At 24.7% G+C, this 15,747-nt stretch overlaps 2 protein-coding genes across 2 annotated transcripts in view; one reads left to right on the top strand and one right to left on the bottom strand.

Moving 5' to 3' along the window:
* Positions 1-7,838, top strand: part of LOC100168344 (3'-5' RNA helicase YTHDC2) — a 13,787-nt gene extending 5,949 nt beyond the window's left edge. The window contains exons 5-23 of the mRNA XM_001944163.5: positions 115-311; positions 446-612; positions 684-967; positions 1,039-1,093; positions 1,156-1,276; positions 1,636-1,779; positions 2,428-2,776; positions 2,840-2,964; positions 3,035-3,169; positions 3,304-3,492; positions 3,782-4,056; positions 4,117-4,231; positions 5,537-5,805; positions 5,877-6,082; positions 6,498-6,673; positions 6,737-6,851; positions 6,952-7,032; positions 7,092-7,148; positions 7,386-7,838. Coding sequence (XP_001944198.2) covers positions 115-311; positions 446-612; positions 684-967; positions 1,039-1,093; positions 1,156-1,276; positions 1,636-1,779; positions 2,428-2,776; positions 2,840-2,964; positions 3,035-3,169; positions 3,304-3,492; positions 3,782-4,056; positions 4,117-4,231; positions 5,537-5,805; positions 5,877-6,082; positions 6,498-6,673; positions 6,737-6,851; positions 6,952-7,032; positions 7,092-7,148; positions 7,386-7,471 — 3,146 coding nt within the window. The 3' untranslated portion in view covers positions 7,472-7,838. The remainder of the gene's footprint in view (positions 1-114; positions 312-445; positions 613-683; positions 968-1,038; positions 1,094-1,155; positions 1,277-1,635; positions 1,780-2,427; positions 2,777-2,839; positions 2,965-3,034; positions 3,170-3,303; positions 3,493-3,781; positions 4,057-4,116; positions 4,232-5,536; positions 5,806-5,876; positions 6,083-6,497; positions 6,674-6,736; positions 6,852-6,951; positions 7,033-7,091; positions 7,149-7,385) is intronic.
* The window catches only part of LOC100166290, a 13,058-nt gene continuing 3,883 nt past the window's right edge, over positions 6,573-15,747 (bottom strand). Inside the window, exons 5-12 of the mRNA XM_001944216.5 lie at positions 14,748-14,904; positions 14,601-14,689; positions 13,754-13,908; positions 13,418-13,688; positions 11,684-11,934; positions 10,108-10,185; positions 9,764-9,990; positions 6,573-6,830 (exon numbers count right to left, since the gene is read on the bottom strand). Of these exons, the coding sequence (XP_001944251.2) occupies positions 9,766-9,990; positions 10,108-10,185; positions 11,684-11,934; positions 13,418-13,688; positions 13,754-13,908; positions 14,601-14,689; positions 14,748-14,904 (1,226 nt within the window). The 3' untranslated portion in view covers positions 6,573-6,830; positions 9,764-9,765. The remainder of the gene's footprint in view (positions 6,831-9,763; positions 9,991-10,107; positions 10,186-11,683; positions 11,935-13,417; positions 13,689-13,753; positions 13,909-14,600; positions 14,690-14,747; positions 14,905-15,747) is intronic.

Genomic DNA, 15,747 nt, shown 5'->3' on the forward strand with positions numbered 1-15,747 from the left:
TTGAAGTTGAAATTTTGACAACATTTATCAAATTTAAAATTGAATAATTATTTTGTAGTTAAAAATTTATAAAATGTTCAACTTTTTTTATTTTATTTTTACATACATATTTAGTGGCGAATTGTAAACGAAATCTTCCACTTATGTGTGATAAGCCTATGTCTATACCTCGTTTTGCTGTTGATGAAGATTTATTATTAATGAGAAAGTCTTTACCAATATGGGCAAAAAAAGGACAAATAACTCACGCAATTGAAAATAATCCTGTAGTAATCATTACAGCTGAGACTGGATCTGGAAAAACTACTCAAGTAGGAACAATTGAAATGTTTTATAAATTATGTTTATTGTCATATTTATAATATTTACTTCCAAGATTATTATACAAATTCTATCATAACTTGTATTTTATATAATGAGAAGTGTTCAATATATTTTCTTCTAGATCCCACAGTTCATAATAGATGATAGTGCTGCAAAAAATAAACCATGTCGGGTTATATGTTGTCAACCAAGAAGGATTGCAGCTATATCAATGGCTGATAGAGTGTCTAATGAGCGTGGAGAAAGTATTGGAATGAGTACTGGATATCAAGTTAGACTTGAAAGCTGGTAATATAATAATTTACATGTTAATATAGATCATGTTATTAATATTTAAACTTGTACAATTATAAATGTAGTGTTAGTCAAGATACAACAATTATATATTGCACAACTGGTGTATTGACAAGGACACTTATGGATCGGCATCAAAAAGACAATGAACCTAACAAAGGAATGTTGATGAATGTTTCCCACGTAATAGTTGATGAAGTACATGAGCGTGATAAACATGTGGATTTTCTTCTTATAGCATTACGTATGATTTTACCAAAATATAATCATTTGAAACTTATTTTAATGTCAGCTACAGCAGATATACACTTATTTTCTAATTATTTTAATAACTGTCCTGTTTTGAAAGGTAAATATCAAAATACTAAAGTATTTCCAAAGGTAATATTTATATTAATACAATATGTATTATATTTTTAGTGGAAGGAAAAATTTTCCCGGTACAGGATTATTTTTTAGAGGACATTTTGGACACGTAAATATAATAATATTTTAATTTTAATTTTTTTATCCAATAACATGATTTTTATTTTATAGAATTAAATACGAGTCTCCATCAATGTCAAGAATAAAAAATAAAACTAAAATTGGTTATTGGGATAATGATATTGTAGAAAGAACTGTTGAAGCTGTTCAGAATATGAACCTTATAGAACCAGTACTAAATATAATAAATATATATATATTTATTAAGGTTCTTCAACGATATATTTTTGAATATTGATATTGTTTTGTTTTGTGCGATATTAAATCGTGATATCGAAAAAAAAAATTATATATGATATCTCTATAACTAGTAAAGAAATTGTTTTTAAAATAAATTATACAAGTTTATTGGCCAAAAATCAAAAAACTGTGGGCCATCAATTAAACATTAATTTTGATTACAATATAATCAATATTGTACAGTATATTTCGAGTATCGATATCTAAATTTCCGAAAATTTTTGCGATATTATTGTTGAAGAAGCCTGATTATTATTATAATGTATATTAACATATTTTTTTACTTATTAGATTACTACACTGATGCCTGATCAAGAATGGTTAAAATCAGAATTAGATGATTGTATGCACCAAATTTGGTTCAATGCTGAAGTTGAGCAAATTGATAGAATGATTTATTACATTATGTCAGAAGGAATTCCAGTAGATTATCAAGTATTTTTATTGATTTTTTTAGTATTCTATATTAGGTACTTCATAAATTGTTTATATGTTATTTAAAAAATATTGAAAATACATGGTCATAATATTTTTCTTTAAAAATCGTTAATATCTCGAATATGTTGAAATTTTTTTATAGTTTATATAGCTAAGATTTATAAAAAATGTTCTTTTTATAACTTAGATTTGAAAAATTAATCCTATATTTCTCATAATACGTTTTTCTAATAACCACTAAAAATGTATAGTGGGGATTGGCTCCCCCTCCCAATATATTTTATCAACCTATGCCTATGAATCTGTTCAATATTATTGTCAGACAATAGTGTGTTGAATCTTAAAATTTGAAAATGGATATTGTTAATAAAAAAATCATTAAAAACTAACGAAACTAGTGTTTGTATATTAATAGCATAATATTTTACTATTTTATTGATTTACTATTATTTTTATTCTTGCGGAATTTCTCATTGAAAATATTTTTAAATTCATTATCCTTTTTTAAATTATAATAATTACTGTTATCTATAATTAACAAATATAAATTGAGTATAACACTATAAACTAATGAATTAATTTATATTAAAATTATTAATGAAACTAAATAATAAGACTAATTCAATTAATTTAATTTTGATATAGCATTCAGATACTGGTGTAACTTTGTTAATGCTTGTAGCAGTTCATGGACTAAATGATTATGTAACTACGTTATTAAACATGGGCGCTAATCCAAACATACGAACCAGGGTATTCAATATGGATGCAGCTACATGGGCAACAGAATTTAAACAATTTGATACTAGAGATTTGATTATTAACAGCAAAGGCATTCTTACACAAACAGATATCCAGAAAAACGAAAATTTGGATGAAGTAGAAGTTAAAGAAAGATTAGAACTATATAAAAAAAGTTTACCTCCCAATATTATAATTGATGCCTATTTAATAACCTATCTTATTAAACATATACTTTTTAAAAAGAACGCAGGTAATTTAACTTAGTTAGGTATATGATAGTTTAAAATAAAAAGTTAACAATGTTTTTTTGTAGGTTCTATTTTAGTTTTTTTGCCTGGATTTGAAGATATGTCTATGGTTAATAAAGTTATTGTTGAAGAACTTATTACTAAAGACAATTTAAAAATTACAATTTACATGTTACATTCTATGATGCAGGTAATACTTTATATTTTAATAGTAATACATTTCTAAGTTTTTTTGGTTATATTAAATTTTCTTTTTTTAGACATCTGATCAACGCAGAGTCTTTCAACCTGCACCTAAAGGTCATCAAAAAGTTATATTAGCAACTAACATTGTAGAAACTAGTGTTACAATCAATGATGTTGTATACGTGATTGATTCTGGGAGAGTAAAACAGGTAAATTGTATTTAATTTTCAACATAACTAAGTATAAATTATTAAATAAAGTTATCAAAACTTAAGTTATTATTATTTATATGCTTTCTAATTTAATTATAATTTGTTAATAATATTTTATATTTATAATCTAGAAAGGCTACAATGCTTTTAATGGAATTAGTTGTATGAATGTAAATTGGATATCCCAAAGTTGTGCAAAACAAAGAGCTGGCCGTGCTGGAAGACTATGTGCTGGTGAATGTTATCGTCTTTATACGAGAGAACACCATAGTCACATGGCATCTCATGATGTACCTGAAATTCTTAGAATGCCTCTACAAGTAAATATACTCTAAATATAATATATAGTACATTTAATTTACTGAAATAGGAAATTACGATTTGTTGAATATGTTTTCAAAAAGATAGAACAGAAAATGAACATCTTTCTGAAACAATTCAAATCCAACTAACTAACTGGCTTAATGTTTAACAATATCATATTATAAAGTTTTATTATGTTCAAAAGAATATTTACATAGCTATATTTTTGTTTTTAATATTATTGGAAAATTAAATCTTATATCTGTATAATATAACTTTTTTTATTTATCAAAAACAATTTTGTAGGAACTTTGCATGTTAGCAAAAGTGATTTCCAATAATATGAGAGTAGTAGACTTTTTAGCGTCAGCTATACAACCACCACCGACATTATCAGTTACTTCTGCTCTCGAATATCTAAAGACGATAGAAGCAATGGATGTGAATGAAGACTTAACAGATCTTGGATTTTTTATGTTAGATTTATCTATTGAATCTCATTATGCTAAATCACTAGTATTTGCTATATTTTTGAAATGCTTGGATCCTGTACTAACAATTATTAGCTGTTTAGCTAATAGGTATGATACATTTTTGTAACATTTATAGTCTTTGTGATAATGGTAATATGTTATTTTCAGAGAACCGTTTAATTTGACTCTTAATGTAAATATGAAGACTTCGTTAGGATCTATTCGTAAGAAATTAGCTGGTGATTCATTGAGTGATCATATAGTCCTTTTGCGCCTATATCAAGTAAGAAATGGATCGAAATATAAAACTATTAACTATGAAGTATATGTTCAGATGGACTGATTATTGCATCTCAAATTGTAGTTCCTTGATTGTATATTTATTTTTTATACTTGGAAAACTTAAAATTCTAAATCAGCTACAGTTTTTAACTTGATTACCTATTTTTAGAATAGATAAAAAATAGTTTTAGTAAATATGCATTTTAGAAATTACAGTTAAAAATACTTGACATTTACTTAAAAAATTGGAAGAATTTCTAAAATCTATTATTATTTTGACATCACCAGTATATTACGTCATTTGTCTGATCGCAGTTTTTTCGATCACATTAATGTGTTTCAAGAATAATAGATGTTGTTTAACACATTTTTGATAATTTTATAAATTAATATTTCATGCTATGAAAAAAAAAACTTACAAGAAGTTACGCTCTTATACATCAAATGGATAATATAAAAAAAAAAAATAGCATGTATACGTTTTATTTAAACTTATAGGAATATTATGAATAATATCTCGCTTCTATCTTAATTTAATCAATATTTAAGTTACTAAATTTATTTAGAATATTATTGTATTATTTTTAATAATATTTAAAAAAGGTTGTATTGAGTATTAATGGTTGAAATATAAAATATGTATGTTTTATTAAAGATGTAATAGAGTAAGGTTGTTTTGACCATGGCTTGATTAATGTTGGGTTAAATGTACTGATAAATCATGAATAGTAATTCAATTGCATATATTAGAGTTATTCAACTGTTTTCATCCCACAACTCCTTGTATGTTCACAATATTTTTATGAATTATTATGAAAAAATTGAAACAATTACGGATACAATGTGGATTATGTGGTTGTTTCATTATCGTTTCCATAATCGCATTAATGATTATAAATTATAAATAGACAACATACTAGACTCATCTTCATGTAAAATATCAAGAGAAATATTAATCATGAATTCATGAATATCAACATTTTAGATTAAAGACGTAAGGTTGCTTGTTGGTGGGATAATACATATTTGTACATCTCGGCGGGGCGATTACAAATTAGTATTGAATATACATATAGCTCAATTGTGCCAATGTAATTATTTATCAATCATTATTTTAATTTGGATTTATTAATTGACTAGTAGTGCATAATGACATGAGAAGATTAGATACTTATTTTCTCCACCACCTGCTTTAATAGTGAGTCAAACTCAAATTAGAATAATAAGCGATAAATGATTGCATTGGTGTTGCTAATATAGAGCATTAATCTAAGGTAAGAGAAATAATTTTTGTTGTATTATTTAGGCATTTAATGAAGGAAATATGGTTGATAGTGATTTATTTAACCTTGTTTCACAATCAATTATGGGATTAATTACACAAACTAGAACTCAATTATTAGGTCAGTTAAGAGCATTAGAGCTAATTCAGACTCGTGCTGGACCTAATGATATAAGGGATGTAAATATCAATTCGAATAATTGGGCTGCTGTTAAAGCTTGTTTATTAGCTGGATTGTATCCAAATTTGGCTAAACTAGATAAATCTAATCCAAGACCAATTTTAAAAACAAAGTAATTACTATATTTAATAATAAATTAAGTAACAATAATGAATTTTAATTTGATGTCTTGCATATTAATAGGACAGAAAAAAGTGTTATTTATCACGGATCAAGTGTTTTACGTGAAAATTATGTGAAAGATTTACCATCAGAATGGATAATATTTGAAGAAATGAGTTCTTTCAATACTAAAAAATTTATAAAAAACTGTACAGTAGTATCACCCATGTCAGTGGCACTTTTTTCTAGTGCTATGAAATTACCTCAAGATTCTGTTAAAACTGCAGGTAAATTAAAAAAATGGCTATCTCCCAATATGCGGTCTACCACAAAAATATGCGGTCTACCAAAATGGACGTGGTCTACCGTAATAATATTAAAGTAATAAAGTACAATATAAGTATAATTTAAAGTATAAAAAAAAATTTATTTATTTAGGATCCACAAAATTATCTACCATAATAATATTAAAAGTATAATAAAGTATAATTTAAAGTATAAAAAAAATTTTATTTATTATTTATTAAGGATCCACAAAATTATCTACCGTAATAATATAAAAGTATAATAAAGTATAATTTAAAGTATAAAAAAAAATTAATTTATTAAGGATCCACAAAATTATCCACAAAGCATAAAAAATATATATATAATGATGTTATTTTAAGAATGGATTTAAAAGCAAACTTTTCATCATTATAGATGATAGTGATGATAGTGACGAAGAAATTGAAGACAAATTGGGAACATTAAACTTGGATGGCTGGACTAGTTTTGTTGGAAGCTCAGATGATATTGCAAAAGTCTTAAACATGCGGTTATGTCTAACTCTAGCTTACCGTGAATTTCTTAAAAATAAAATGATCTCACAACATAGTGTAATTATATTAATTTACTATTATGTATTTATAATATTTGTATATATTACATTTTTTGTATAGTCCTTTAGTAATGTTGTTCAATCAGTTGTTAAAATATTATCTGCAGAAGATAGCGCTGTAGGATTGGAGGCTCCAGATGATGTTGGTAAACGTCCTAAAGAGAATAGTAATAAAGGTTAGCTTTGAAAAAAATATCATAAATCGTTGCAATCATGTAAATCATATTATATCAGTATTCTTATTTAATATTTTGTTATATTTGTTTTGTTTATAAGGTCGTCATAGCAAGAATAATGATAATTCTTCATTTTCTTCTTTTCGCAAATATCCATATGGTCAGCACTCTCAAAATAAAAGTAAAACTATATTTATTTATTCTTTTATTTTCATTTAATAAAACAACTTAAATCAACAGGTTATACAGACAGCAACTCAAGTTTTAGAACAAGTAGAAATAGTTATAACATGCCTAGTAAGTAAACATTGTTATTCTAAAACAAAAAAAACTTAAACAACTTTTACTATACTTATTTGCATTAAAACTGAACCACAGTGACTGACTTGCCAGCAGTTAGACTTTATGAGGAAAATTAGGTTTCAAAGTGTGTTGGGGAGATCAGATAAAAATGTGATTCCATACATCATTAAATACAATATTTATTTTTATTACATACAATTATTAGTAATTAAAATAATTGTTTGATTATAGATATTAGAGGCACAAGTAATAGACATTATCAACAGAATTATTCAACTCCAAGTACATCTCAGGTTAACAATAACTACAAATGGTAATATCGTAGACTTAATTTTTATTAAAAAACAGTATTATAATAAATATAACCTTATCATAACCTGCATTAAAGCAGACTTTTTTAACAAAAATAATTTATTGTTATTTTATTTAAAGTAAAATACTTTTGTTATTTAGTTTCTTAATTACAACCAAATGTATAAATTTAAGTTACGAATTGTATTGTTTTAAATATTTATTAAGAAAAACGGCTCCATAAAAATTAATGAGTTCATAATTAGTTTTATATGCTGCTTTTCGTAATTAAACATAATTAATTCATTGTAAATCAAGTATTTTTAATTACATTTTTTAGTTTTTCAGTATAATTCCAGAAATGTTGATTATGTTTAATAACATTTATTAATATACTAAATATTATTAAATCATTTGAATATACCTTATAAATTACTACTAGTCCTAATTAAGGGGAGGTGATATTTTTTTAATGATATTTTTAATTAATTTAAAAAACATGTTTCACAACAAAGCATGTAGATCTTTTGTAGTATGTGTATTATCATTACTAGTTAATATGTGATATTGTTAATATAATTTTTAATTGAACTTTTTCTATTTGTGTTAATATTTAATAACTCAAAAGCTTATAGTTAAAACTATATGAGATAAATATTTTCAAAGTACTTAAAGATTTAAATTTGTATTTCTTGTTATTAATATTGGTGTTTTATGGGTTTTTGGAAAATTTTGTATTTTGTGATATGTAAAGTATTCGTTTTTAATTATGTTAAAATTTTAAATGTAAAATGCATTATACTATGATAATTATGATCCGTTTAATATTGTGTTATTAACTTATTATTAATATGTACAGTATGCAGTATTACCAAAGTAAAAGTTTGTTTAGTGAATCAATAAAGTACTTTTAATGTGTTAAAAATATTTTACTTTTTTTGTTTCTCTTTAAATAAAGTTATTCATTAATTGTAATAATCCACCTATTTTTAAATATTTTTGTATATCTAACAAGTTCTTATGTCATCTTTTGGATAGCTCTCTGTAGCTTATAAACAAATAAAATATAAGAGATTTTATTTTTACAAGTAATATACAATCTGTATCATTAATACAATAAGAATATAGGCTAAAAGTACAATTGACAGGTAAAATTATTGTGATGAAAGGAGCCACCCAATTATGACACTTCCTATGGTTACTTAATTACTATATTTAACTATTTTTGTTTTATATATTTGTATATGTTTTTTTTTATATAACAAATCACGACACCACTTGTATGGTAGCATAGGCCAAATATTTGATAAGTGGATTCGAATGAGCACTTAGGTGGTTGTGGAATCTTTTATAGAAACATTTAGATCTATCACTTACTGTTTTTAGTTTTAGGTCTGAATGTAGAGAAAAATAAATTTAAGAGTAAAATATATTTTAAATGATCATATAAATTTATTAATATTATATTTTGATTATTTTTTAAACAGTTAATTTTGAATATTACATACCATACCATTTTAATATTAATTATAAATTGTAGACATTCTTGATGTGTATTTGTATACTTTGAGCAAATTTATCAAAAGATCCATTCATTTTTAATTACAATATTAATTAATATATCATACTATAATTTAAAAAAAAGCGTCTTAGTCCCCCTCCCCTGGATCCTTGTCAATGCTTATAAATGTCGAGTCATGACGTTCACTTGTTCTCGTACACTTTATGACTTGTATCTCAGGTATAGAAATTATACACGCTAAAGTTCTTTTTTTTTGAGATTTGCTTCTTTGTGTTAGGCATTCCTCATTTAGCTATTTCACAATTATACCAAATACCAATACCACTAACATACTTAACCTGCCTACTCTTGTTAAACGAATAAGAATACTAAATTTAAAATGTATTTATGGTCTAATAACTAACCAAATTGATTATCCATCTTTGTTATCCCAAATCAATTTTAAAGTCCCTTCGCATACTTCTCGTTTTCAAAAAACCTTCCATATTCTTAACGCCAATACAAATTATTTACAAAATGAGCCTCGAAGACGTATTATGTCACCTGCAGATGAGTACCAGAATCTCACATGTGTAGGTTAATTAAGTGTTGTTTATTGTCAGTACTTGGATTAGTAAACATTTATATATTTATTTTAATTATTTACAAGTACCTACTTATTAGTTATTACAATACTATAATATTATTATGTACCTAGTATATTAATTTATATTATAATAATTTTAACTATTAACAATGAAATTAAAAAATTAATCTATATTTTATATTAAATTATACATTGATAGGTACATCATACATTTATAATGGTGACTGAGGTGAATGAGGAATTGTACTCATTGCTTGTTTTTTAATTCTAATGAACTTCTGCTTTATGTTCTCAATTGATTTTCGTGAAATAGATACACTTTTAATTTCATCTTTTTTAATTTGAGATTTGCGACCATTTTTATGTTCAGTTTCAATCATTATTGCAATATCAGTGTTAAATACAGGTTGATTTTCAAGAGTAGCACATGAATTTTCCTAAAAAAAAATTGTTAGTGTATAATGCACGGAAATTTTCCAATTCATTGGATCCACTAATTTTATGTAAAATTAAATTTATATTCAACTAGTATTATTACATATTAGTATATTTACCTGCAAGCTTTCATTGTCATAACTTTGTAATATTTTATCTTCTGTCTCATTCAATTCATTATTTTCTTCCACTATTTCCTGTAGGTTTTTTAAGGAGATTAAATACAATTATACATAATAATTTATAAATTTTTTAGCTAGAATTCAATGGTTTTTATGAAAAGTATTAATTAATGTGCTCAATAAAAATTGTTTAGTTAATTCACTGTGTTCCTATCCTAGGATATTTATAATTCTAACTCAACTGGCCACTTCCTACCAAAACTTGCATGATTATTACTTAACATATAATTTGTTCAAGTAATCCATAAAACAATTTACTATTCATTATAAATAGATTTTGAAGGAACATGAAAACAAAAACTCTATAAATACTATTTTTACTTTAGGCTCGGATAAACCATTATAAATTATAATAAGTTATCAATATCAACGTAAACAAACACGTGGAGACACTGTTTTTGCTTAAATGCAGAGCACACAAATATATTTAAAATATATATCTCATATCACAGAAAAAATGTAAATGTGTTCAATTTTGATACATGAAAAAAGGAACAACCCCCCCTAATTTAAGCACTATTTGTGATGAGTATGAATCCAAAAGTTTCAATTAGTAGTAAGTATTTTTCATTACCATTATCATATTATTAATTATTTTAGTGTAAAATATAATCTAATTTAAATATAGATATAATATAATAGATAATATGACATACTGAGAATTTCTATACAACACAACACACTGTACTCTGTTGAAAATAAGAAAGACCAATGGCAGCCAGTTACAGCGCAGCGACTATTCTACACGACACGTGTACAAGTAGTTGAAACAGTGGGGGTGACGAACGGTTATTGACAAAAGTACAAAACTGGTCGTGGTCGCAGGAGTTTCTTATTTTAAACACAGTATGTATATATATCTGTGGCTTGGTGCAATAAGGACCAATGTCACATTTTGACAAAATTGAGATTATTTGACCAATGTCATTAAAATCTGCTTATGTTACTTGTGTTAAAAGGGCCAATGTCTCTTATGCTGTATGACCAAATTAGAATTGACATTGGCCTTTTTGACAATAATCGATAAAATAATAATCAATTTATTACGGGCCTATGTCAACATTGGCTACATATTATCTATAGCCACAAAATTGGCCATTTTGAAATCAATAAAGCTTATAAATGTAGGCGTTACTAACATTATGATCAATTGAATGTTATTATGAGGTTTTCATAAAAAAGTCAAGTTATTTAATCATTCAAAATTGTTTATTTTAAATTTTAGTTTTTGGCCAATGTCAAACCAAAGTATTTTTTTTTGGGGGGGAGCCAATGTCAAACTAAAACTTTCATATTTATACTTAAAAACAAAATGCGTGTCATACAATGAAATAAACACAAATGTAATTAAGTAACAGAATTTTTAGTGTTCAAACATAAAATTTAAGATTTTTATGTAAATTTTAAAAATTGGCCAATTTAATATTTTAAATTCCTGAATATTGTAAAAATATGACATTGGCCCTTTTTCACCAAGCCACAGATATTCAATATAGTTGATTATAATAATTACATCTTGTGTATTATCTTCTTTAATTGGATTTGGTAATGTTTCATTGTATACACCTCTAATTGTATCAACATTTATCGTTTGATACTTATATGGTTGACTACTAGAATGTAGTAAAATTGATCGTCTTGATTTATTTCTTTCTTTTGAAGTCATTAATTTTGGTTTATCACTAAAATCTGTTTTTAAAATTATCGGAGGAATAATTTTGTACACCGACTGTATTCTTGGATCAAGATTTTCAAGACTTTTACCTAAAAAGTAAAATAATTTAATTCAATAGTTTATTTATGACAGGTGGTGCTCTATACAATTATTATAGGTATAAAGGATTATAAAATATGGTTAGTATGTTACTACTAATAAAGAATAACCAACAATTAAATTTAAAAATTATAAACTCAATAAAAAAAAAAGAAATACTCAATAATGGTAAAAGTATAAAAAAGTGAGTACTGCTTGCTGTACATTTCGTGTCTTGTAGTTCAGTATCACGAATATGTTAAATTTGAATTCAATGATATAAAATCATTGTATACGAAAAATTATTATGAAAAGAAGACCGTCCGTCAACTTATAGTACTATATTATTATGTATATTTTATGATATTATAGCTCAGGGATGGGCAACTCAATGCTATTAGAAGGTCAATTTTATGAGTTAAAAATCTAGTGGGCTAGAGAACATAGAAAAAAAGCTATGTTAACTATACCCCTTAAAAGTAATATAATATTAAGACATTTAATAGTTCAATATTAGATAAGAATTCATATTTACGATTTACGATAAGCATATCGATTTTAATAATTTTATAAATATAATAAAATAAAATACAGAAAAATCAAAAATTTTATATTTTTATAAAGTAATTTGAAATGTAGCAAGGGCCAGTTATAAATGGTACTAGGGCCGGATGCGGCCCTTGGGTCGCCAATTGCCCATGCCTATTATAGGCTATAGGTATTAAAATCATTTTTTTTTATTATTAGCAAAACAAAAGGTATTTTGCCGAAAACATTTAATTTGATATACATAATAATTAAAAAAACAAAAATTTTGCATAAATTTAAAATTAACAAAATTTGTCAAAATCACAAATTATTATTCTTTTTTTCTATAATTATCGATAAAAATAAATTATGCTGGGTCAAAAACTTTGAAAATTGAATGTAAGGTTCCTCATAAGTAGTTATAATAGCAGTTCAAAAATACTAAAGATATATAGGCATGATGTTCAATTTTTATAGCTAAGGATTGAAAATTTAACAAGGTATTTCATATTGTAACCAAAAAATCTAAAAAAATATATATAGTTATTATTAAATACTTCAAGTTCAAATTTAGATGAAATTAGACATTTAAATAAAGATTAACAAATTTAGTTGTTTTGTTGTAATTTAAAAATATTATTCATGGGTGGGTACCTTTAACATTTTTAAAGTATATAATTATATATTTTTATACTCACAATTTATTATACATTTTCAAATGCAATTTATTAGCTAACCTACTGTACTATTAATGTGATAATGTCTAATAATAAAATTAATTACTTTAATGAAAATAATACTATAAGGCTGTGAGAATTGTTTTTCGTACACAATGATTTTATATCATTGAATTCAAATTTAACATATCCGTTAGAGTGACCTCTCTAGACTCCTGCTGTGCGACAAAGCAGTACCCACTTTGATTTTATAATTAAACATAATAATAAAAATAATAAATTAACTTACTAGAAAATACTTCTTTATGCAATACTCGGTTTTCAATTTTTAAATTATCAACTATATTATTTAAGACTTCTATATGTTTCTCATAAGATAGAATCTGTTCTGCCATATCAATAACTGATTGTTGTGATTCTTTAACCATAGTATTCATTTTACCTTCCTCATTTAGCTGTTCACACCAATTTATATAACTATTTAAAGTATTTTTTATGGTTGTAAGGAATTTAACAAGATCTACTTTTCCATAATTGTCCATTAATTCTTCTTGATTTATCTACATATACATATTAATAAATTTAATGATACAAAATCATAACATGACATTAATTTAAAACTTACATCAAAAGTTAAATTAAGTATATTGGCATCCAAAGTTTCTGGAGTTTGTAATATGATATCAGTTAATCTTGCACACTTCAGAGCAATTAATTTATTTTGTTGAAAATTAGCATACAAATTATTACATTTCTGTTTTAATTCTGAGACTTCATTTGCTTCAAGTATGTAAAGAACACAATCAATAATAATAGGTTCTAATATGTTAGAACATAAACTATTAAACCAGTGTCGACATTGTCAAGGCAGCGATCGCTGACCCTAGCCTTTTTTTAAACCCAATTACATTAAATTTTGGTAAATAATTTGGCAATATAAAATATTGTGAGAATAAAAATACAAATGAGTTAATATATCTAAATTATTATTAACTGACAGGCGACAGTCAAAAAATATATCTATTTTTCCTATCATATGATAGTAATATACAATAAAAATAGCTATAAAATTCTAAAAAAAAAAACCGTAATAATGAGGAAATTGAATATTTGTATAAAAATACAAGGATTTTACTAAAAAAAATTAATAATTTGAATTGAAAATAAACGCATTTCAAAAATAATGTTTAAAAAATCTTATTTTTGTAATTTTAAATTAAATAAAGATATGAATTAACTTTAAATAAATTTAGAGTAAAATTATGTTACTTTATAAAGTTAGGTAGCCAATAAACATAATAATATAAAACTTAAATTTTTATTTTATTTTTAATAACTAAATAAAAGTTGGTTGGACCCCAAAACAAAATCCTGCCTGGGTCCTGTAGTGGCTAAGCCGACACTGTACTAAGTCATAAATAATTAAAATCAAATTACAAATTTCTCATGCATATTTAAAGTTATTTTCATACCAGTTGCTTCACAATGCTCAATATTAAGTAATGCAGATTTAAAATCTTTAATCCGTTGCTTCCTATCTTGAATGATTTCTTTACATTTTCTAAAATTATTACTTATATTAGAAAACAAAACAATCATTATTATAATTAATTACTTACACAGCTATTTCTGTACTATTTTTAAGAATACAACCAACTCGAGAAATTATTTCATTTACTTCATTAAAATTACTATTTGATATTCCATTCAACATTGATATTTTTTTGTCAATAAACTTGTCTTCAATATAAAGTGGTGCATTTAAAAAAACAATCCCTAAACATAAACTTAAAATATAAGATATTATATACTATACACTTGAAACTTAATATTAATAGATCATGTGATTGAATAAAAAATTGAATATCATAATTTGTGAATATAAAATTCACTTAAGAAAAAAAAAATTATAAATGTATATAATTATTTAAATAATAAGTTACTTGATTTACCTAGTCCTTTGTCAGCAATTATTACCAATTCTAAGCTTTTGTTATAAGCAATAATACTATATATATCTTATTTAACCTGTTATTGGTATCGCTATGTTCTATGTAATATTCCACCATTATTATTGAGTGAGCATTGCTCACCTTATTATTTTATTATTGTTATTAACTACTGCATAAACATAGAAAATTGAAACCAACAGCAAATTTTTAATATTTTAAATATTTTCTATATTTAAAAAAAAAATGTTTCTATTTTATTTACATAAACTATCAATTATCTTGGATTGAGTGGTTGATATATTTTGTTCACTGCTACACACACAGTATGCATAATTATGAAGACACATATACCTTATAAAGGGTAATTCACCAAGCACATTATCCCTTTTATTCTTCAATAATGCAGTAATTTAAAATCTGATTTTTGGAATTTTTATATTAATTTTTATATGCTTAGAATATATTTTCAAATTCTTGAAATTTTTTGTTCTACCTAAAGTGTCATGTGGAGATACAAACTTTTGTTTTTTAAATGAGAACCCCCATTAAATTATTCAGTGGATAGTTTTTTTGAAAAATGGATGCATCAGATCAAATTTTGCACGAGTAGTTTTTGAGTTGTTAATCTTTGTGATTTAAGGATAATGGGTTTATTAGATATGGAGGT

This window comes from Acyrthosiphon pisum, chromosome A2, assembly GCF_005508785.2.
Source record: "Acyrthosiphon pisum isolate AL4f chromosome A2, pea_aphid_22Mar2018_4r6ur, whole genome shotgun sequence".
Classification (NCBI taxonomy): Eukaryota; Metazoa; Arthropoda; class Insecta; order Hemiptera; family Aphididae; genus Acyrthosiphon; species Acyrthosiphon pisum.